This window comes from Numida meleagris, chromosome 24 (assembly GCF_002078875.1).
Source record: "Numida meleagris isolate 19003 breed g44 Domestic line chromosome 24, NumMel1.0, whole genome shotgun sequence".
Lineage (NCBI taxonomy): Eukaryota > Metazoa > Chordata > Aves > Galliformes > Numididae > Numida > Numida meleagris.
The window spans coordinates 1,494,096-1,517,528 of NC_034432.1; the positions used below are offsets into that span (position 1 = coordinate 1,494,096).

General features: G+C 53.0%; 2 protein-coding genes and 1 long non-coding RNA gene across 8 annotated transcripts in view; 1 reads left to right on the forward strand and 2 right to left on the reverse strand.

The window, feature by feature from the left end:
* Positions 1-3,077, reverse strand: part of TARS2 (threonyl-tRNA synthetase 2, mitochondrial (putative)) — a gene marked incomplete at its 3' end in the record, with an annotated part of 4,762 nt that extends 1,685 nt beyond the window's left edge. Inside the window, 12 exon segments of the mRNA XM_021376555.1 lie at positions 118-255; positions 318-480; positions 558-724; positions 885-983; positions 1,057-1,203; positions 1,283-1,361; positions 1,437-1,498; positions 1,630-1,747; positions 1,819-1,940; positions 2,425-2,539; positions 2,612-2,808; positions 2,905-3,077. Of these exon segments, the coding sequence (XP_021232230.1) occupies positions 118-255; positions 318-480; positions 558-724; positions 885-983; positions 1,057-1,203; positions 1,283-1,361; positions 1,437-1,498; positions 1,630-1,747; positions 1,819-1,940; positions 2,425-2,539; positions 2,612-2,808; positions 2,905-2,964 (1,467 nt within the window).
* LOC110387881 lies at positions 4,096-5,267 on the forward strand. Its single transcript, XR_002432740.1, has 2 exons — positions 4,096-4,184; positions 4,705-5,267. It is a non-coding gene; the product is annotated as an uncharacterized LOC110387881 (long non-coding RNA).
* RPRD2 (regulation of nuclear pre-mRNA domain containing 2) lies at positions 6,092-23,427 on the reverse strand. Of its 6 annotated transcripts, none has more exons than XM_021376554.1 (12): positions 23,173-23,427; positions 16,741-16,870; positions 16,304-16,404; positions 15,026-15,103; positions 13,675-13,730; positions 12,904-13,030; positions 11,692-11,867; positions 11,074-11,176; positions 10,891-10,992; positions 10,264-10,530; positions 9,783-9,986; positions 6,092-9,108 (listed from the first exon to the last, which is right to left on the reverse strand). In XM_021376554.1, exons 1-12 carry the CDS (start codon positions 23,375-23,377, stop codon positions 6,398-6,400), a joined length of 4,260 nt encoding a protein of 1,419 aa, XP_021232229.1. In that variant the 5' UTR covers positions 23,378-23,427; the 3' UTR covers positions 6,092-6,397. The 6 variants fall into 6 exon arrangements, with proteins under 6 accessions (XP_021232229.1, XP_021232227.1, XP_021232223.1 ...); XM_021376552.1 differs by having other exon boundaries at positions 10,891-10,995; XM_021376548.1 differs by having other exon boundaries at positions 10,891-11,176; positions 13,675-13,727.

A 23,433-nucleotide genomic window follows, 5' to 3' on the forward strand; every position in this document is an offset into this window, starting at 1 on the left:
GCAGGAGATGCAATGCATGAGCAGAGTGCACAGGACACACAGCATGGGACACGAGAGCACAGCTGGGACGTGGCATGCTACCCAGTGCAGGAGATGCAATGTCAACAACGGTCCCACCTGCTCGGCGCGGTCCCAGGTCGCAGCATCCCCCAGGAAGCCATCGGGGCGCGTGGCCAGCGCCATTTGGAAGGAGAAACCCAGCACGGCGTAGACGGAGCGCACGAAGTCCAGGCAGGCGCCGATCTCTGCCTCCAGCTGTGGGACAGCGTTGTGAGCAGGAAGAGAGGGGCTGCAGGGGGGATGCAGGGGACACCCACCTGCTCCAGCGCACAGAAGATGTGTGCGTCGTCCTGCTGGAAGCGCCGCACCCGCGTCAGCCCCGTCAGGGAGCCGGGGGGCTCGTTGCGGTGCAGCACCCCGAAGTCAGCCAGGCGCAGCGGCAGCTCCCGCCACGATCGCGGCCGGTGGGCGAACATCAGGCTGCCGACAGATGGACGGACAGATGGACGTCAGCCCCGCCGAGCCCCCTCGCCGCCCCAGCAGCGTGCTCAGCTCACCAGTGGGCCGGGCAGTTCATGGGTTTGAGTGAGAGCGTCTCGGTGCCGGCGGCGAAGGAGAACATGTGGGCGCTGTAGTGCTGCCAGTGCCCCGAGAGCTCCCAGAGGCGTGGGCTGAAGATGTTGGGGGTCACCACCTCACTGAAGCCCCTCGCCTGGTACTCGCTCTGTGGGGAATGGGGCGGGGATGTCAGCCCAGCCCCAAGGAGCTGCATGCACCCTGTGGTGGGGTTTGAGGGGCAATGGGGCACAGCACTGTCCCCAGCAGTTTGCAGAGAAGGGGACGCTGACAACACGAGGGCAGCCCAGGGGGCTTTGGAGACATACCCTGATGAAGTCAATGAGGGTGTTGTAGATGTGGGCACCACGGGGCAGGAAGAAGCAGCTGCCAGGGCTCAGGGTGTGGAAGAAGAAGAGTTCCTGTTCCTGTGAAGTGGGACACGTCACCGCAGAGGCCATCAGCGGTCAGTCCCCGAGAGTTGCCCCACGCACGGCTCACCCTCCCGATGCGACGATGGTCACGGAGCGCAGCCGCGTCCTGCGCCTGCTGCCAGGCCTCCAGCTCCTGCGTGCTGGGGAAGGCGATGGCGGCGACGCGCTGCAAGGAGAGGCGGCCCGAGGGCCCCTGCCAGAACGCGGCCGAGCTCTGCGGAAGGAACAGAGGGGGTTAGGGGATGCCCACATCCCCCCATCCCGTGTCTCCTGTCCTGCTGTGCTGTGCCTACCGTCAGGATGCGCAGTGCCCCAATCAGCCCCGTGTGCGGGAGGAGGGGACCGCGGCAGAGCTGGAGCAATGGGCCGCACCTGCAGGGATGGATACGGAGCGGCCTGAGTCACCACTCTGCCTCGCACAGCCCATGATGGGGCCTTCATGCTCACCTATAGACAGTGGCTGTTGAGGACGTCACCTCCTCAATTCGCTGCAGCTGGAAGCTGTTGTGCTGTGGGAAGCGAGGCAGGTGACGATGACGCAGGTGACATCAGTGCAGGTGACACCAGCACAGGTGACACCAACAACGGTCCAACTGGGAGGGTGCCACCGTCCTCAGGGAGGGGACAGCTGGAGTCTCACCTTGAAGAGCTCCGCCAGCTCCTCGCGTGTGGCCTCGAGGCGCTCGAAGCAGTGCTGGGTGCGGGCGAAGGCCATGCAGGCATCCTCCAGCACCGGCAGCTCGCTGCGCTGCACCGTCCTGTGGGCGCAGGGACAAACTGGGGATGTGGGCGAGGGACCCCATGGGGCACCGTCCCCACAGCCCCGTACCTGTCACCCATGTGGGCGTCGCAGAAGAAGCCATCCTCGGTGGCAGCGGTACTGCAAATCGTGGCTCCGTAGAACTGCTCCACCGCTGCTCCCAGGACGAAGGCGCTGGACTGCCAGAAAGCCTGGGGACGCGGCAGATGTGGGGGACACGGGGAGAGTGGGGGATATGGGGGACACTAGAAACATGGAGGACACTGGGGACACGTGGGATCATAGCGGGACAGGGGACACGGTGGACATGGGAGATCTGAGGGACATCTAGGAAACAACAGGGAGCACAGGGGGTCACTGGGAACACAGGAGACGTGGTTGGCATCAGAAACACGGGGGCATGGAGGAGGCCTGGGATGGCGGGGGCTACTGGGGACGTGGGGCTGTAGGGGACACAGTGGGGATGCGGCACTTCGGGACATGGTTTGGGGAGCGCGGTGGGGACGGGCTGCGGTCGGACTCGATGGTCTTTTCCAACCTCGCTGATTCTATGACATGGGGAGCACGGAGGGGCACTGGGGGTGAGGGGACGACGGGGACGCTGAGATCACAGGGCAGACGGAGCTGCGGGGGCACGGGGAGCACAGGGGACGCCGGGCGCAGCGTGACACTCACGGCGCGGCCCTCCGGAGCGGTGAAGTCGAGCAGCTCCAGCTCCGCGTCGTTCTCCAGGGGCCGCTCCAGGTCCCACAGAGCCCCGTTCACTCGGGCCACCACCGCCGAGCGGCGCCTGCGGGGACAGCGCGGGGACAGCGCGGGGTGCCGGGACCCGGCGGGGGCGGCGGGGGAGGCCGGGCCGTACCCCAGCTGCTCGGCCACGTGGCGCGGGGTGCTCCGCAGAGCCCGGCCGGGCAGGAGGCGGCCCCCGGGCAGCGCGATGCGGATGGGGGTCCCCGCTGCGGGGCCGCTTCCATCGCCGCTTCCATCGCCGCCCCCATCCCGCTGCTCGCGGTCCGCTTTCAGCCGCTCGAAGAGCCGCAGCCGCTCGGCGAAGTGGGGCTGAGGGGGGAGAGAGGGGTCAGGGGGCGCGGCCCCAAATCGCGAGGACAGGGGGATGGAGATGGGGGGGGGGGGGGATGAGGGGGCTCAGCGCCCCCGGTACCGGCGCGGGGACACCCCCAGCAGCAACCGCCCCCCGCGCACGGCCGAGGGCATAACGGGGCTGGAACCGCCCCTTCCGGCGTCGGGCGGACGCTGCGGCCCTCCCCGGGGCGGGGCTCCGCCGTTGCGGCCTCGGGGCGAGGGGATCCTCCCCCTACGGCTTCACGTCGCCCCGAAAAAGCCGGAGCGGGCCGCCCCGCTTTGGTCCCCGAAGCGCCGCCATTTTGTCCTCCTGCAGACACAGCCCCCCAGCGCTGCGGGCCCCCACGTGCCGCCATCTTGCGCTCCCACAGCCGCTGCGAACGTCCCGCGAAATGTCCCAAGTTCCCCTAAATACCGTCATTTTACGCTTCCGCAGTCCCCCCTCCCCCACCCCCCAAATTGCCCCAACTCGCGGAACGCTGCCGTGTTCCGCTCCTACGGACGACCTCCCACAAAAAGGACCCCAATGCTGCAGACCCCACACGCCGCCATTTTGCACTCCTGAGGCCGCTGTCCCTCACAGATATCCCACACGCTCTGGGCCTCAAAACGCCGCCGTTTTGCACTCCCACCCCCCAGCACCCCCCTTCACAATGGCACCAGCAGCACTGGGAGCCAGCAGTACCCACATTGTAGGGGTGGGAGCTTCTCTTTCTTCACAGACATTGGGTTTTGCTGTCCCCCAGGCTGAGGACTGACCCTGGCGCAGCAGCAATGTCCGTGTTGCCTGTTGTTTGGTGCGGCCGTGCTCCGTCTCCAGTCCTGAGATGGCTCAAGAAAGTGGCAGTGCCGCAGGATGCTGTAGCATCGTTCAGCTGAAGGAAAACACACGGAGAAAGGAACCAAAACAGCACAGAGGGGAAAAAACTAAAGCCATCTGTGAAACGAAACCCTGAGATGCTGAGCGGGGAGAAACCGTTGCTCCTTTCTGGATGGAAGAGCAGTGCTGGTGACAATGGGGAGGCTGCTCCAGGAGGAGGAGGAGAGCAGGAGCAGCCGCCGGGCCCCGGTGCACCTACAGCATAAGGAGCAGTTACAGAGAGGACAAAACCAGCCCAACGGGTGTTTTATTAATGTAGGAATACACATTTCAAAACGATCTGCAGTTCAGCCACCGCCTCCTCCAACGCGCGTTGCCGTCTCCACACTGACACTGTGAGCGAGCGTCGCCCCGACAAACCCGGCTCGTCTTAACAGGCGCAGGGAAAAGGAAGCAGCCCTATTTACAGCAGTTTGGGAACAGCAGCAGCTCGCCCTCCTGCAGCTCAGAGCGCGCCTGGTTGTTCTGCAGGGTTAGAAACACACTAACAGACAAGAAACCCCCCCAGACAATGCACATTATTCACATCATCCAACAGGCTTCAGCCTGCACGCGTCTCGGCAGGCAGCGATAAGCTCCCCAGCATCCGTGTGTCCTTCCGTGTGTCTGTCCGTCCACCCATGTCCATCCATGTGTCTGCGTTGCCCTCCGGCTCCTCTTTGGGAACCACGAGACACACGGTTTCATGCTTTATTTAAAAAATACGTGTTTTATTTCTTTTGTTTTCCTTATCAGGTGAAATACAAAAGTTAGAGCATTGTTTGGGATCGAAATCACAGACGCGGGAGAAAGGAAAAAAAAAAAAAAAAAAAAAAGCACCCCCAAAATGCCTTCATGTCTCCAAATCACCACGTGGTTTTTATGTGTGTACAGTGGTGCCTTCGTTACCGCTATTTTAAAGTAACAGCACAGAGCAAAATGAAAAACCAAAACAGAAAACCACGCAGCTTCCACTGTTAAAATACCTCATTTCTTTCGCCTTTTCTTTACAGGGAGGTTTCCCTCGTCACAAGTCCTTGCACTCCACCCAGCCTCAAAGCCACGGGGACGTCGGCAGTGGTCAACATCGGATCCCGGACTTGGAAATCATCGCTTGAAACAAGAGCAGCACAAAGATCATTCACATTCTTGTATCCAGGGGGAAAAGTGGCTTGGGTTAGCACTGCCTCGGTGCTCCTGGGTCACTGCAGCCACAGCCGGACCCCGCTGCGGGGCTCAAAGGATGCGATGGGGCTCCACGCTTCCAGATGAGCAAACCAAGCTGTGGGTTTCCCAGCTGGGCCCGAGACCAAAGACATTCAGCAGTCAGAGCTGTGATTCAGGGTTTTGGGGCACAGGGAAAGGACGATGAGCCCCGAGCTCCCCGTGCTGAGCACCCCGACACCTCGCAGCCTGGCACTGCTTCCTCGCGAACGCAGCCCGAGCGCACACACCGCAAAGAAACCATCTGCCATTTTCTCGTTTTGTAATCTTTATGTAGATATTTAACCCTACACCCTTATCAAACGTATGTATAATGAGCTCTACCAACTAAAAAAAAAAAAAAAAAAAAAAATCAAGTAAAATTCCAACTTCATATAAAAGCCTCCCTGCGCACGGCTGCAGCATCGTCCCCACGGCCGCGCGCAGGAGGAGGGAGCGGGCACCGTCCCATCGCTCTGCATGCAGGGTCTCTCTCATCTTACAGTCCGTGAGTTTTTAAACAATCCAAGAGATGTCATTAAAAAGTGATTATATACACACGTACAAAGTCAACAGTGTTCCCAGCAAAAAAAAAAAAAAAAAAAAAAAAAGAAGAAGAAGAAAAAGAAAAACCAAACGAACGACAGACAACGGGTTTCCCCAAACGAGGTTAAGATCTACGGGAGGGCCCGCGATGGAGCTGTGAGCTGCGGTGCAGCACGGAGGACGCGGTGCTGGGGGGGGGGTGTAGGGGATGCATGCCGGCCCTGGCTCTGCACCACGCTGAATTCCCTGCTCTTTTGGGGCAGAAACCTGCAGGGAGCTGGGGAGCACGTGGGTCAGTCTGCAACCGGACCGAGGTTCCCGGGGTGAGCATCGCCTGTGGCAGCTATGGGGCGCAGAGTGGGGTGTTCCTGCAAACCCCAATGCTCCCAGCTGCCCCCCCAGGAGGGGACAGAGCTGCAGGCGGCAGGGGAGGGGGAAAGGTGGCTCGTCCCCAAGAAAGGCACAGGAAGGGTTGGTGTTTGTCACAGCACGAAGCGCTTGGACCCTTTATTCTTCCCTCCCAGCAGCCGAGCTCCTGCCCCAACCTTTCCTCGTGTCTGACACGGGCTGAGGACCCGGGAGGCAAACAATTTGGTAATCAGCTAAAAGAACATCCCAACGTCGCGCATTTGATCTTTCTTTTGCGTGTGGTTTTTTTTTTTTTTTTTAACTACTACTGGAAGTTTTATTACAACAGCAATACTTCTTTTTCGTTAAAACATTTTCTCTAGTCTTGCACCAATGGGGTGGCTTAGGAAATAAACAACCAAAAAATACAGAACATTTAATTTAGGAAAGTGTTATGGGGCTTTTTTCTGGGGGGTGGGTGGGTGGGTGGGGGGGCTGGAGGGGGTTGAGGACGGGGGAGAAAAAAATAAAAGAAAAAATCAAGTGAAAGCGCTACTCCACTGCTCCTACAACGTCCGAATACCTTCACTCAAGAGATTGGCGTCTGCTTCAGTACCTGGGGGGGAAGAAGGGGCGTTTTGGTGCAAAGAAGGGGGAACCCCTTCCGAAAGTCGGCCGCGGCCTCTTCAGGCTGTGAAACGGGTCTCTGTTCATGAAAGGCTCCCGGGGCCTGAAGTCTGCCCGCGGGGTCCTGACCATCATCCCGCCGCGGTTCGCACCGTCTCTGTGAGCGGGGCCGATGGGGGTGACGCTGCGGGCCGGCCCCAGCTGCTCCCTGCCCAGCGAGGCCATGCCCACGCCTTCGCGGACGCGGCCCAGGGGCGCGCCGCCGTGGTCCCGCTGGGGCTGGGCTGGCTCCCTGGGTCCCGCATGCACATTGAAATGCTCTTTCATCGTCCCTTGGTGAACGGTACCATGCTCCTTGGGGAAGGCGCTGCCACCATGCTCCACGGCGAGGGGGGGAGCGGGGAAGGGCACGCCGCCGTGCTCCCCGGCTGGCGGTGGCTGCGATGGGAAGGGGACGCCGGCGTGCTCCCCAGGGACAGGGGGTGGCGGGGGCGTGGGGAAGGGGACCCCGGTGTGCTCCACGGAGGGAGGCGGGGGCACGCTGTGGGGCAGCGAGAGAGGAGAGGAGGTTTCTTTCGAGAAGGGGTTGGCGTGATCCACGGGTGGCATGTGCGGAGGGACCGAGTGATCCCTTGGGAAGAGGCTGCCGTGATCCTTGGGTGGTGCGGCCGGGGGCCCGGCGGGGGGACCGACCGGATCCCTCGGGAAAGGAGTCCCGTGCTCGATGGGAGGAGGCGCGATGGGAGGCGGCATGTGGTGGTCGAAAGCAGGGCTGAAGTTGTTCGTTCTGAAATTGTTGACGCTCTCCTGAAACGGTGGCACGTGCTCCTTGTACTGCGCCTGGAAGCCACCCATGCCGGGCAGCTCCGACGCGCTCGAGGGCCCGTTGTCAAAGGCGCTCCCCGTGTTGCTTATCTCAAACCACCCCGACCTGCTCGCCTCTCGCCCGTGTCCTCTGCTTCCTTTCCCCAGCACTCGGATGGACTCCACGGTCTGGATGGGCTCCCCTGACATGCCCCTGCTCGACGCGTTGTGGTAGCCCAGCGTCTCGATGGGGGCTCCTTTCTCCTCAGTGCTGTCAGGCAAGTCCAAGCAGGACGATGACACCCTCGTCTCTATGCGGTAGTGCTCCTCTTGCTGCTGCTGCTGCTCTCCTTTGGAAGCACCAGCCTGGCTGTGGCTCACCCCCTCGTTGGAACTACTTTTAGAAATCTGGCTAAAATGCTTCTCCTCGGAGGGCTTACGAGACGCATTTTTGAGCATGTTCTTGAATTCCATCGTGGATGTGGTGGAAATGGAAGAACCCAGTGGCTTGTCCACGCCTGCTGCAGGCGGTCTGCTTGCGGGGCTGGGAAGAGTGCTTTGAGAGGAGAAAAGTGACCGGTGGGGAATCGAGTGGGGTGAGTCTGGGTACTGCTTCTGTGAGAGGCCAGAGTGCACCACGGGTTTGGGCAAGTTGTTATGATTGGAGTCTGGTGTGAAAAACACATCATTCTTACTGGGCGAAGGGGAACCATCCGAGGTGGAGTCGTTTCCCCTGAGGCCGTAGCTCCCGTACATCCCCGGAGACGTTGACAGCGTGTCACAGCTCTCGCTCTGATCGAGAATAGACCTCATCGACTGAGGAAAAGACGACTTCACGCTAAAATCCTGTGACCTTTGACCGTAGCTCGGCAGGACTGGCTGGTACTCTGCACCTTCGGATAATTTACTTGATTTCAAAATAGACTTGGCCGGCTTCTTCTCCAGGTTTAACATGGCCGACGGCGGTGGCCCGGAGTAATCAAAGTCACGGTAATCTTCGTCTTCCTGAAAAGACGTGTCTGGATAAAACTTCTCCTGAGAGGAGTCCATTAAAGAGGAGGGTATTTCCATGCTGTCTGCAGACTGCTTGTACATTCCGGCCGGGGAATCTCTGCCGAGGCTGAAGGGCCGGTAGGTATGTACAGAATTGGAAAGTTCTTGGGGATATCCGTCATCTCTGCTCTGAAGAGGTGACCTCGTGCTGCTGGGAGTAGAAGAACCAGGGCTCATGATTTTTGAGAGCAAAGAGATAGTGTCAACGTTACTAGAGGTTGGCTTGTCCATCATCTCATCCTGGGTGGGTGTCCCACTTCGCTCATCACGGACCGGTGTTCCATCCACGTTGTCCATGGAAGTGCTGGTAGGACCACGCTGAAAGTCAGAGGAGTGACTTTCTGTTGCGATGTTGGACCCTAAGCTGCTTAAAATTGGAATATTCAAGTTTAGACCACTGAAGCCGGGATTTCCCTTCAAGAAATTGTGTATCTTCATCTCCAGGCTTGGAGAAGGGGGCTCTGATTCCAGCTTCGCCTTTGAAATTTCAGAGGGTTGACTCATTGAAGTGTCAGTTGTTAAAAGGGAAGAAGGACTGGTGGGGTGGGAACTGGAAAATCCCAGGGAATTGGTTGGTGGCTTAAAACTAGAACTTGAAAGCCCCGCAGTATGTCCAACAGGAGCCTTATTAACTGAAGTTGAGGAAACCTCAGCAGTTGATGAATTTGGAGAGTAACCAAAATTTTTGGATATGAAAGACTGAGTGTTGGGAGGAATATTTCTTCCCTTCACGCCAGGAACGGTTGTGTTGGCTGGTGACGCTGAAGTGCTCTGCGATGCCGTTTCGCTTGACTGAATGGTATTTCCAGCAACACTCTGAAGTAAAGATGACAAACCTGGAAAAGAGAACGCTGTGTTCAGATATCTTGCCTCAGTAAGAGGCAAGATAACATGAACTACTGTCAAGGGAAAGATTTCTGTTTCTAATACAGATGTTCCTGAAAACTACTTCATGTTTTAGCCGGGAAAATGACTGGATTTTGCTGCTTTAATATTAATGTTAGTACCCACAGAAGCACAAACCTTTGCCAGAGGCTTACATTAAGCTACACATTAGAACACACACCTGAATAAGTCAGGTAATAACTGATCCTGGCTTTGTGGCCAAGTATAAGAGGCACACATGCTGCGTGACTGACCACTGTTGCAGAGGCAGCAAAAGCACTTTTAAGAAGTTTTCTGCTCTAATTTCTAAACAAGCTCTCTCAGAAGCTACAAAGAAACTACAAAGACCTCATTTGGCCTCCTGTCACATTCAGCATTCTTTTTCCATTATGTGCTCTAGATAAATGCCCCTAGGTCACATCAAAAATACAAAGATGTGCACCAAGATAACAAAACTGCCCCGTTGACACCTGTTATCTAAACAGGTCATCTACATTTACCAAAGGTGGAATACATTTCAAATAAGTTCTCCATTTTCGCTGTAGGACTGCACAGCAGCACGTGTCAGTGCTGACATTGCCACCAAGTGGACAGTCAGACGTTCACTCAAAATTCACTCCAGTACCTTGCAGTGCTGGTGCAGTCTGAGTCTGGGTTTTGGAGAGAGCGGACAGAATACTTTCAGGAGTTATTTCCACTTTGGAGAGAATATTTGCTAAAGGATTGGAAGGAGCAGATGGAGTCCCCATGGCAGGAGTTTTCAGGCCACTAGTAAGAGCTGTGGGGCTCGTCGGGGTTCCTGGAGAAGGTCTTGATGCAGGACTGACACCTAGGATGGAAGCATACACCACTCATGTACGTTGATTTGTTAACAGGTGCTTTTTTGGCTCATGTTTTCCACAGATACAACTGCAACAGAGCTCCACGCACACGGAGAGGCTCAGGAAGCCAACAATGGTGTTAGAGAGACTCAGCCAGATCTTTACGTAACAATTAATGCATGTTTATTTTGCAACAACTTTCCTTTAATAGAAGATTAAAGAACAAAACTCCATTACTAACGCCTCAAAGCCAAACACCTGCGCCTGTACCACCTCAGCACTCACCTGTGTTTTTCATTACAGAAGTTAAACTGCTAAGAATGGAGCTGATCTTTGCCAGGTCAACATTGGCGAGGTTGGGCAACGCAAGCGCTGGCGACGCAGAGACGGGTGCTGCGCTCGCCGGCTTCGGAGCCGGAGGAGTAGGGGCAGGCGTTGTCACCGTCACCGAAGTCGTGGCTACGGCAGCGGTACACGGCACCACTTTGGGGGTATTTTCAGTCTTCACAGGTGCTGAAGTTGGAGCAGCTTGCTTTTCCTTCCTTTCTTCCACTGCATAAGGGAGAGTGGGGTGGGGGAACGAGACCAGGATTATCATGCTGTCTTTAAAGGACACACTCCAGGTACAGGATTTTCAATGTGAGCCTCATTTAACCCCAGTTAGAGAATTCGAGTGATTCCAGTAGGATATGTTAAAAAAACCAAACATTTTCATGAGTAGCTTGGGAGATGGGATAGGCACAGTCACATCGTGACTTCCCTGCTGGGGTTAGAGGACTGAAGCCCAAGTGCTCCATCCAGAGTCCAACGAGGGTTTTACACAAACACCACGTCCCAAAGGAGGCTCAACGAGGGGTGTTCTGTTGAGATGTAATTCCCACACAACACCACTGCTGCTCCCACAGAACATACCGATAATTTTAGACGTATCGTCCTCCACATCAGAGAGTTCCATGTCCTCCACATCCCGATTATCTGTCACGGGCTCCGGAGATACCGGCTTGCGGCTTCCAACTGCTGGAGAATGAGAGTTATCCTCTTCCCCCATCCCCTGGAAGGGGGATTCAGAGCCCGTTGGAGATGGGGCATCCATACTTGGAGAAGGGACAGGAGACTCCTCCGGATCAGGAAGCGTTGCTTTCAGTTGATCCAGCTTTTTCTTCAGATTGCTCACTCTATTAGCAAATGTTTTATAAGCCTGAGACAGAAAGGACATCGAACTGAGTACATATATATTTTTTAAATAGGAAGACAACACGCCTCAACTAATGTGCATAACAGAAGTAGAACACATCCTTAAAAAATCATTTCAATTTTCAATTCTCAGTTCTCTGTGCCCTGCACTGAATACACCGCAGTAAGAACTTGGATCTTCAGCCTGACTTGCAGAGCAAGGAACAAACTTTCATAAAAACCATTTTCTAACAACTTCTCTCAGTTTGTTCATCTAGTTCTCACACTGATTACACCCACTGTGGCTTCCAGAATTCAGGATTTCTTAAAAAAAAGAAAAGTGCAATTCTCTCCATCTTTTACAAATGCACAAGTGCTACAGAACTTCAGCTACATACAAGGTAGTAACTCAGCTTCTGACCCATGAGTTTTTGTAGCCTCCTTTTCACAAACAGACGATGCATTTTCCACCCTCTAAGACGCCTTGCAAAGCAAGCAAATGTCAGTCTGCCTGAGGAAGATGGAGGAAATCCTACTTACGTTTGCTACCACCTTGACTTCCTTATACTGTGCTTCATAAAATATCCCAGCATTCTCCAGGGCTTCAGTTAGCGAGGGGCCGTTTTTCACCTGCTTGTCTAAGCCATTTACAAACTCTTCCAGCTTTGAGCTTGCTTCTTCAAACTCCTTGGAGAACTTCTTTCCTCCTGTTTTGTCTAGAAGGAGATGAACACCACACAAGTAACCTGTCACCCACCCAGCTCTCAGAATTGCATCCTGAACAGCAGCAGCTGGGAAGTTCAGGCAGCACAGTGTGCGCTGCACTGCACGCTCCCCACATGACTCTGTCCATCGATCAGCAGCAACAAAGTGCTGCAAAGCAGAGCTGCAAGCAGTGCTCATGCACTGCTCTGAACGAGCTGCAGACTGCACGTGGGGTGATGACACATGGAAACGCTGCAGCATCTTCAGAGTGCAAACTGACACACAGCAGCTCCTGCACGTGAGCAGTCTCATCTGTTGCATGAGAGACACTAATATCCATTCAATAAGGACATTGTAAGAGGTCAAGTTGCAAGTGGTTTTTGTTGTTTTTCAACAAGTTATTTGTTATTCATGATAAAAAAAGGCCAAAGTCTTTATTTTACTCTTTCAATTATCCAGAGAGCATACTACGCTTTCATTTCGGAAGAAGCACAAAAGTTCTCTGCTGTTCATTCATCATCACATCAGAAGAGTTCACAACATCTAAAAGGTACCATGACTGTCAGCAATGACTTTCAAAGCTGCAGTTATTTATTACCAAGCAGAGCTGAGCTATTCGCAGCTCAGCAATAATGAAATCTCCTGTAATATGACTTCTTCTAACTCTGTTCACTTCTAATACACATGGCTTGCTACCAGAGTCACGGCTGGCATTCTCAAACCGGACCAATGAGCGTCTAAAGTTATTAAATCTGAAGTTATTTAAGGTGTAATGAACAGGTTAAGAAGAATGCATGCTCTAATGATGTATGAGGGCATCTGGGAATGGCACAAAGTCAAGTCTCACCATTTATGCCTTCTCGTTAGCTCTGTATCAGCTGGTTTCTAAATACAGTTTCAAATTAAGTATTTTAGCCACCTGGTTACTCGTTCTTAACTGCACAGAGTCCAGTTTCTGGTTTAAGGCTCAACAGGAATGGTGAGTTCCTAGAACTGTTATGAGTATATTATATATAATGTGTGGGTTTTATACATTACAGTCTTTACCTTTTAAGCATTTCAGTGTTTCAGTGCTGCACACATCCACTCTCATGGTGGAAAGCTGCTTCTCTTTCAGTTCTATCTGGTCTTCTGAGCGCTTATATAATAGCAGCTCATCAATGAGAGACTGTGGCTGAAAAATCAAACAAGAAAAGCATCCTCATCTCATTCCGCAGAAGAGAAACCCCGCTTTGCAAAGCTTCCATCACAGCCCCACTCCAGCAACATGCAGCGCTTCTTTGAGAGACCATTTCTGAATTAAAGCTAATGCAGAACTAGACTAAGGTTTTTAACCTGGAATCAACCAGATCAGCTGGCTGAGGCTGAGACAGGGCCAGCAATTCTACTGGCTCCTGGCTTAGCTGGGATGATTAGAAGTAGGGATAGATCTTTTCTTTTTGATCTTTATTTTTTAAATAAATCATTGCCTTTGCTAGTGAGCTTGCTTTTCAGCAATGTATCCCACACCTTCTGGGCACCCAGTTTAGATACTTTTATTGCCACAAACTCCTGGGCCACCCTAAGCTGCATCTTCACCACAGCGATCTGCCCATACGCCTTGGTGGGCACAGTCCATAACAGGACACAGAAGGGGTCACAGGTCTAATAGAAATTGCAGCTGGGATGTCCAGCAGCCACTATACACCAAGGAGCAATAGGACACTGCATAGTAGAGCTTCTGACCAAGCTTATGCTGCTGGTGGACGTAAGCTACACCAAAGTTACAGCTTAAGGACAGAGGTTAGTGCAGCAGAACATTTATGCTAGCAAACTTACTCTGAATTCAGCGACAATCTTGGACTTCAAAGCAGCTTTTGGGTTTGTGGATGCTGCTGGAATAAAGAGAAAGTATAAAGAAACCAAGGAATTACAGATTGATGCCAAGCAAAAGTCAAGAAAGGCAGCTCTAATTCAAGTATTTCAGTGTAACTCAACAAAGGACTCACAGTCTGCTGTTACTCACTGCAGCTTTCCCTCCACACACGTCCCTCAGTGCTCTAGTTTTCCATTAGCTAGATTGTCCTTGATTGAGGCCAACAAATTACACTATCGCTTTATAGTTTCTACGTGCTATAAAAGTTCACCTTTTTCAGCTCTGCTGTTGGTCTACACAAGGTTCACCTAGCAGCCCTACTGGATGAGAGTTCATACCTCTCTACAAAGGAAGGTAGTGTTTCCTAAGTGCCAGACACACAGCTCATTACTTCCTTGTGGTGTGGTCCCTCTTTGCTTCTTACAAGGCTTAATCAAGTTCTCAACATTAAAAATATTCCTACACTCCTATGTGACAACTCTAATGTAGTGGGGCAGCAGTGGTGGGGACGGATGGAATCCCACTAACAGGAGATACTAAATCCATTTGTTTCTGGACAAAACTGGAGAAACATCTGATAAGAAGTGAAATGACACATCCTTCATCCATGCTGAACATACAGCGCGCTTTTGTTTGGGAAAAGAGGCTTGTGATGTTAGCCAAGTAATAAAAGCTTCCAAACTCTTTTGTTAACCTTCTGATCTCAGCACTTGCACGGGCAGACGTACGCCACATCTGACACCTAACGTTCCATCATCCTGCTTTATTGAGCATTCAAGGCTTTAGTGTACAGCAAGATTCACAAGGTTGCTGTATTACAAATACATTTCCAGCTAGACTGCATTCTGATAACGCTGGATGGAAAAGTTCATTATCTGCACTGCCAGCTTCCAGTTTTCTTTTCTCCTATCATCTAGTTTGCTGCTGAAGATGTGTTCCTGAGCATGCAGGTAGCGTCCACCATGCCTTCCTGCTGCCAAAGTACATGGCTCTGTCTGTCTTCTCTCCATTTCTGCATAGTCTAACGCCAGTTTCCAAGAGGTTTCACCCGATCTTTCCTCTACTGTTCATAACCTCTGCTCTCAAAAGACTTTTTTTTTTTTTCCATACTTCATTCCTTTTAAAAGGGGTTCTCTAGCAACAACTCCTTGGTGCTTTACACATTAGTCTGTAAGGAGCTTTACAAGCCTGGAAGGTGCATGCTGGCTTATATTTTAGTCCAGGTACCTTGCCCATTTTGGGCTATAGCCTTTCTTCTCTTCCTCGAGAAGGCAATTTTTATATTAGTTCAGAGAGTTCACATTGTTTCCTTACTTTGAGATTTCTTCCACGGCTTATTCGGTTGTTTGTTCAGAGTTTCTTTCAGCTGCTTCTGAGTTTTGAAAGTGGTACCTGGAAAACATTTCATTTTTTGCAGTCTGGCATTATGGGATTCCTTTAAGAATCTGGTGTTGGTGCCATATGGTTGTATGGTAGAAGAGTGAACAGAAATTTGTTTTAAAACACCTAGACCAAATTCCTTCGATGAGCTGCTGGATGCCCAAGAGAACCTAAGTTTACTCAGGGATACAGCAACTTGTGGGATGGTCTTCCATTTTTAAATCAAGTTTCTGTTTGCCCTTGCACTAAGACAGTTCAAAAATCACAGTAATAACCAAAATAAGAAGGAAAAACACAACGCATCTGACAATAAAACTACATCGCTTGTCTCTTTAGATAAGCTGTCAGGAAATGAGCATTCACCTCATTTGCAAATGATCTGAAACGTGTTTGCTTGAAAATTACAGAAGCTAAAAGAGATTTCAGGACATACGCACTTCTCAGCATGCAATGCTCAACGAAAGTCATGCGCCAAACCCTGAGCCCACGATATTCTGTTCCTCCTGCAGTGACTACAACTGGCTCCTCAAAACCACAGACAAGGATTTCCTGAAGCTCCTTTGGCTGTCAGTGAGGTAATTGAATAAAGCAGAAACACGGACTGATTTCCTTCAAGTCAAGGGCCTGAGTGTTGGCTAATTTCTGGCTGTAACTGACCACTGTGCTTACAGTCAGTAATAGTGATTTCAGCTTTTAAGCAGAGTTCTCTTACTAACTACTCAGGGACATACAGGCTGCTTCAGCCCCCAGCTTTGCTTGCAGCCTGTTTCCTACACGACAAATAATAACAGCAAAACCAACTTATTACTAAAACTGAGAAAGAAAGGAACAAAACCACCTTAGTTCTTCAGCCCACGCTGAGACTCAGCTCAAGATGAAGAGCACCCGCACCTCAGAGGAAGAGCAAGAGACTGAGGTCCTCTGCCAGGACACAGTGTTCAGCACTTCCAAGAGCACTTTACACTCGTGATGTCTTTACTCTCAGCTGGAACGACTCCAGCTTACGTTGGAGGATTCAGAATTGTCTTTAGGAAGGTGCAAGGAACACGTTCAGCGCTCCTCACAGCGTCTCACTATCTTTAAATGCTTTGCTCCAGACAAATGTGGGAAGAGCACGTGTGCACAACAAAAGCATTTCGTTCAGCGATCTCAGAAATGTTCTTGTTGGACTCAGCTACAAGTTTGTAAGTTAAGAAACACGAAATAACTTACTCAGAGCTTCTTTCAATGCCAAAATAGTCTCCTCGGGGTACACGTTTCTGTCCTCCCAGATTTTGAAGATTCTTTCTATAGATTTGGAAACCGATGGATCCCTAAAAAAGAGCACACTGGCTTTTACCTTCCACATGCACAGTAACTTCTCATGATTCTAAAATGAATAATATAAGCAATTACACGTTCAAATCAATACAAGAGCCTTCAGACAGGGGCTGTCTGCCCAGATGAAGACTAATTCCCACTGCGAGGCATCCCTAGTGAAATTAAAGCCGCACGCTGTTGTTAAAAAGAGTGAACCGACAAACTCAATGCAAAAAAAAAAAAATATTTGGAATTTTGCTCATGTTTCTAGAGGGTTTGAGATACTTGTAAGATGGAGGAAGAGAAAAATACCACTTTATTGAGACGTTAAACCTCACCCTGTTACTTACTTCACTAACGAAGCCGCTTCAGGAAGCACTTCTGCAAACGTATCACGGAACACGATCGCGTTTTTTCTCTTGCAGTTCTGTATGACATCGTTGGCCAAGTAAAAGAGATTCAATCGATGAGGAAAGGCAGCTAAAGGCAAAAAGAAAACGTAGGTCCGTGATCGGGTAGGAGGAGTGATGCCCGCAGCATTTCTGACACAAGGTAGGGGCCTGCTTTTGGGTTTCCTCCCAGCATCTCCATCCCCGGGGTGCCCAATGGCAAGTTCAGACCAACGGTAAAAACTGGGAGCTAGAGAGGATGACTTCCAGAGCTCCCCGAAAGTAAATGCCGCTCCCTCGTAGCACCAGGCCTCCTCTCTGACTTGGGCTTAGAGAGACCACAAAGCACTAATGAGCCTGAGCTGCTGCGATGCCCTCCACGCTACAAGAGGAACCATAGCACCAGGCAGAGCAGCAGCAGTTAGCTGAGAGCTCAACCACCACGGCACGGCCTGCTGCAGAGGAATAGCAACAAATGCTCTGGAGCGCGGGTCCAGCAGGGCCTCTGCAGCTCCGGCATTGCGTCGTTTGGCTTCTGACTCAGTGCAATTTTTTCCATTTAACAACTTAAGAGTCCACTTATCCGTATTTTCTAAGAATAACTGTGCTTAAATCCACTCTCCCTTATTTTTCGCAGAGCTGTAACGGCTGATGATGGGCTCGACAACTTGCAGCTTTACCAGCCCCAGAACTACCACTGCTGTTGCCCCGACCCAGGACACGGAGGGAGCGACCCTTCCCACTCCACTTTACCTGTTCCCTAAGGAAACCACTCAACCCACAGAATCGCTCCCTCCTGGCCCCAGCCCCATCATTTAAAAGCATCTGGCTCAAATCAAGTCCTCAGCAGCACGAGGGTTCAACATGCTGCATCAGGGCTGCTCCAGCAGCCCTTCCTGAAGCACACTTTAACACAAGCCAGGCACAAAGGACCCAGCCCTGTGTCCCTTCTCCTCAAGATACTCATTTCTCCAAAAGGCCTCCCCCGGTCCTGCTGTTCTGGCATTAATTCTGGCACCTGCAACTCTTACTGCTGTGTCCCCAGACAACAACACACCTGCACTGCTGCTCTCACTCAAAGCATCTAAACCAAACTCCTCTTTTATCTTACTTATATCCAGTTCCAAAATCAACCGCTTCATCAAACCTTTTCTTAAATGGAGCAGTAACGGCGCTTGTCGCTCAGTAAGCTGATCCTCATGCTAATTAATTTAATTTCACTAAATTTAACTACCTCACGTTAGGATTTAAATAGAGGAACGGTGACAATATCCTGCTTTGCTCCACGCTCCCACGAGCTCCAGCAGAATTCCACCTCCCTCAGGTTTCCCCTTTGGGCTGTGCTGGCCATCAGGATGTTTGTCTGACTGCTCTGGCTCTTCAGGACCTGAGCAATTGGGGCAGAGGCATCATGATGTGCTGCTGAAGCTCCGACCTCGTTGGCGATTCCAGCCCCTTCCAGCAGTGAGGCTGTGTCTGCCCACTGCTCCCATCTCCAGGTTTCCAGCTGGGAAGCATTCAGAGCGGAGGAGAGCGGTGTTTTCAGCACAACCCCTGACCTGCAGCATTCACCTTTTACAGCTTACCACGCAAAAACCCAACCCCACAACACAAGCCAACCAGAAAACCCACTGCAGCAACTCAAGCTCTGCGGGTACCTGCTGGTCATTTCCAGCTCCGAGCCAACCAGAAAGAAAGCCACAGTTTGCAGCCAGCTCACTCACTCCTCACACCACGCCTGAGAAAACGTCTCACGCACACGCTGCATTAATACCTGGCAGCTGACAACAATATACTTGCACCGTCCGATTGGAAACTGAATGATAAATGTAACATCTCTCCTCCTGTGTTCATCCCAGACACAGAGAGGCATCAATGGCCACCAGCGTTCTCATGGCAAGCAGCGTACCCGCAGTAATACGGGGATGGCTCACTTTTAGCATACTGAACGCTGCTGTTTCAATGGCCTTATTGTAGAGCGGACAATCTCCGCTCGTGAATGACACAGCACATTCACACACGAAAAGCTGTGCCCGTGTGAAGCCGGGCAGGAGATGCCGGCGCTTCCCAGGAGTCCCCTCCATGCACCGCTCTCATCCCAAATCACACACACCGCTGGCAGAAGGGCCTCAGCCGTGGCTAAGAACACAGCACAAAGCAAGCTAACCTGGGAGCGCTGGCACGCAGCCCCTGTCTGGCACAGGAGCATCACGTCTGAGCAGTGTGCACAGCGAGCTCGCTTGTGCCAGCGACACTGGGGCTGCCCAACTCCGCACCGCTCGACCCGTGCACGGCAATGGATGGTTCTACAAGCCCTTGCCACGCAAATAAACTGTTTGCACGGCATTAGTCCACAAGAAAGCTCCTCCACACCTCCAGCAGCCGGCACTGCCAAGCACTGCTGCGTGCCACGGGGCACAGAGAGCCTGCACCCCAGCAGCTTTCCCCGAAGAAGATGCTCCGTGAGCGCTGCCAGCTGGTTTTGCTGAGGATATTTTTCACCTTTTCTGCCAGGCTGGGTACGTGTTCCAACACTGCAGGTGCAGCTGTGTAGCTGAAGTACGGGTGTTCCAGAATAAACTTTGATAGCAGCAAACAAGGCGAGCCCAAGGATGTGCTAACAGAAACAGTTATTTCCAGCCTTCACCTTAGGAGTGCTTACGAGGCAGACTGGGTTTTGTTTTGACAGACATTCTCACAGAATACCCATGAAGTGTGTGTGTGTGTGTGTGTGGGGGGGGGGCACGTCATGCTGCCCTCCCTGCTGAAATCCGACCAGAGCTGCACGCATCCGATTTCTGGAACAACTCTGAGCAATTTCAGCTTCAATCACCTATCAGATAATCACTGCGTCAAAGTAAAGTTTGTTCTGTGACATAATTAAAACGCAGCACTTCATTGCTACGTGGGCCTCTGGATGCTCTTACCTCACGCTCGTTGCTCTCCTGCAGATCTCACGAACTTCAGATCTTACTACATAACTCAAGTAGGTGCTGCGGACACACTGACCCTTGATTTAAACAGTTCAGTCCACACGTAGCCTTCAAACTCAGCCAATTCAGAACCAGCTTTAAGACAAACGTCACGCGCAGCTAAAACCCAGAATCACCAGCTCCACTGCTTGGGCTGAACCTCAGCACAATTAACATTATCTCCTCAGTACAGGGCTTTTTGTAACCAAACTCACCACGTTGCACAACACAAAGAATCTACTCCCAGGTACCACCTAGCAGCACGCTGCATAGCCGCCGTGTGAGCTGCAGAAAAGCTGTGTGAAGGAAACAACGTGCCTTTGGCCCCAAGGTGCACTTTGTACAAGGCAATCCCAGCCACATCTGAGGGGTGAGCAGCTCCTCCTCCATCACGCTTCAGGCTGCCTTGGCTCAAATGGGAAACACACACGGGCAGCAGGAAAGGATGACTGACAACAGAGGCACGTGCATCTCCTCCAGTGGCACCGCCAGCACCTGGGGCAGCCTGCAGCTAACAACAGTCCAACTGTGGCGTACCCACTGCTGAGTTGTCTTCAGGAGCTCCTGGCGGCCACCAGGCTGACCAAGAGCCAGCAGTGTGCCCTGGCGGCCATGGCCAATGGGACCCTGGGGTGCATGCCCGGAGCGCGGGCAGCGTGCTGAGGGAGGTGCTCCTCCCCTCTGCTCTGCCCTGGGGAGGCCACAGCTGGAGCACTGGGCCCAGCACTGGGCTCCCCAGTTCGATGCAGACAGGGAACTGCTGGGAGAGTCCGCAGCGAACTGTGGAGATGGTGGGAGCCTGGAGCACCTCCCGATGGGGAAAGGCTGAGAGCCCTGGGGCTGTTCACCTGGATAAGAGAATGCTGAGAGGGATCTGATCAGTATCTGAAGGGCAGGGGGCAGGAGGATGGGGCCGGGCTCTGTTCAGTGGTGCCCAGTGACAGGACAAGGGGCACAGGGGACAAACTGGAATGCAGGAAGTTCTGTCTGAACGTGAGAAAGAACTTCTGCACGTGAGAGTAGCAGAGCCTTGGCTCAAGGTGCCCAGAGAGATGGGTGAGCCTCTTTCTCTGGAAATCCTCAGACCCATCTGGATGCTTTCCTGTGCAACCTGCTGTAGGGAACCCGCTTTGGGGGAGTGGGCTGGAAGAGCTGCAGAAGTCCCCTTCAACCCCCGTGGTTTTGGGATTCTTCCAGTGAGCGCTCTGCAATAAGCTCTTGGCTCTTCAGTCAAGTTACTGGAGAAGGCCGCGAGGTGCTGAGAAATCCTCACAAACATAGGGGATGCACCACAGCAACCTCGGAATCGCTCGTGGAAAACCAAACCAAACAGAAGTCCAGGCTGGTACCAACAGCTCATAGCCAACAGGGACTGGCAGGACAGAAGTAGAGCATCCATAGCTCCAAAAGAGAGAACAATGACTTCTGATGAACCTTGGAACAAGGTAAGGACTAACGAAGGAGCACAAATGAGAAGGAAGGGGCAGTGTCAAAGGAACGTGCTAGAAAAGGGACTTCGGAAGCTCCCTGGAGTAGAAGAGCAGAGCAGAACCTCCTCTGCCAGGAGGAGAAAGACAACTGCTGTGGCCATAGTGAATGCAGGGCTCCAGAGATGAGCTCTGAAGAAGATAAACACGCAGCGTTGTGCCTTGCGTGAATTTATAGCACTGACAGTGAGAGCCCAGGCAAAGCTATTCCTTGGGAACAAACAGGTTCTTACATCACTCTTTAACCACTCAGCACATCAACAAGAAATACACGAACATTTCAGTAAGTTCCATGTGATTTTTCTCCCATCAGATCAACGTAAGACAAACTCCAGCGACCACTGGCAGACGTCTGAGATTGTGGTACACGGAATCACCGCATGGTTGGGTCAGAAGGGACCTCCAAGCCCCCCAGCCCCACCCCCCAGGGCCCCATCCACAGCCCTGGGCACCTCCAGGGAAGGGGCACTCACACTTCACTGGGCAGCAGTGCCAGGGCCGCAATGCCTCTGGATAAAGAATTTCCTCCTACCATTTAACCTAAGCCTCTCCTCTTTTAGTTTAAAGCCATTTCCCCTTGTCCTATCACTATCAGACCACGTACATGAGTTGGTCTACCTACTGTTTATAGGTTCCCTTTAGATACTAGAAGGCCACAATGAGCTTTCCCTTCTCCAGGCTGAACACCTCCACCTTTCAGCCCCTCTCCATACCAGACGTGCTCCATCCTCCGGAGCATCCCTGCGGCCTCTGGACCCCACACACTGTTCGGCTGCACCCTTTGGGGCTGACACCCAACAGAATGCCTGACACGTTACCAGGCGTCACCAAAACAACCCGCAGAGCACAGGCAGCACCTCCTCACCGTCCGCTCCACGCTAACTCACTCACGTGCCAAAACGCATGCAGGTCAGCGAGTCAGTGCAGCACGGCTTTCCAAAAGGTTCAGCACAAAACAAAGCAACGCTACAGAATGACAATATTGTCTCCACACTACTACCGAGCTTACTTTAGCTCCTCCAACACACGAAACCTTCACACATCAGCCAGGCAGCAGCTCTAACTCCGCCTTGCTTAGACTTGGGAAAACAGTAACTTTTCCACTCTTGTGCTGTTGCTGGCATTTGCCAAATCTGAGTTTTGGCACCCAACGTATTTCCTTCTTATTTATGTCAGACTGCTTCCTGTGGAACAGGATGGTCACGATCCCCTACTCCATGATGCTGAACGCATCTTTCCTCCAGCCTCTCAAAATGATGCGCTACAACAACTCAGACCAAGCACAAAGCAGAATTCCGGAGGCCCGCGGTACCACAGCTCGGCTGCAACAACTCAGTTTATTTATTTCAAAGCACAGAGAGGCGATGCTAAGCCAAAAGCCTGCCCAGGAGCTATGCGATGCCGAAAGGCCTCTGGGAAATCACGCCTCAAAGCACGTCAGATCTCAGAGCGCTCCCTGAAGTCGAGCACCTCTGGCACAGCACCACCACCACCACCACCACCACCACATCTCCCCTCCGCAGCCACCGGGCTGGGAGCACCGTGCTGAGCCCCACCGCCAGCCCCGGGCTTTGGCACCGCGCAGCCAAGGGAACGCTGCCACGAAGCTGCCCCTTTCCAAGCGCACCTCTCCCTGACACCGGCACGGACCGTCGCAACAACACGGCGTGAGAGAAGCCTCTGGTGCACGGCATCGCCCGAACGCGAGGAATAGGAAATCCAACCTGCTTCCAAAGTGGTTGAGAAGGAAGGGAACCCCCTCAGCAATGGGAACAGCTGCCTTCCCCCAGGAGCTGCCCGCATCCACCTGCCCGCTGCGGGCAACCCAGCACGAAGCGAGCCCGGGCCCGGCTCCAGGAGGGTCGCGCAGCCCCGCGCTGACAGAAGGACGGGAGGGGAAGGGGCGGCCCGGCCCGACCGCTGCCCGCACTCACAGCGCCGCAGCCACTTCATCCAGTGGTAGACGATGGTGCTGTGGTGCCGCTTGTTCTCCAGACACCACGAGGAGAGGCCCTGGATGGACTCCATGGTGTTGGTCACCGCCTGCAGTTTCCTGTCGAGCGAGGCCTCCAGCGCGCCGGCCGAGGAGGACGCGGCCGAGGAGGAGGCCCTGCCGCCGCCTCCGCCGCCCGCCGCCATCTTCCTGCCCTGCTCGCCCAGGCGGGGCCGCGCGGACGGCGGCGGCGCTCACGGCC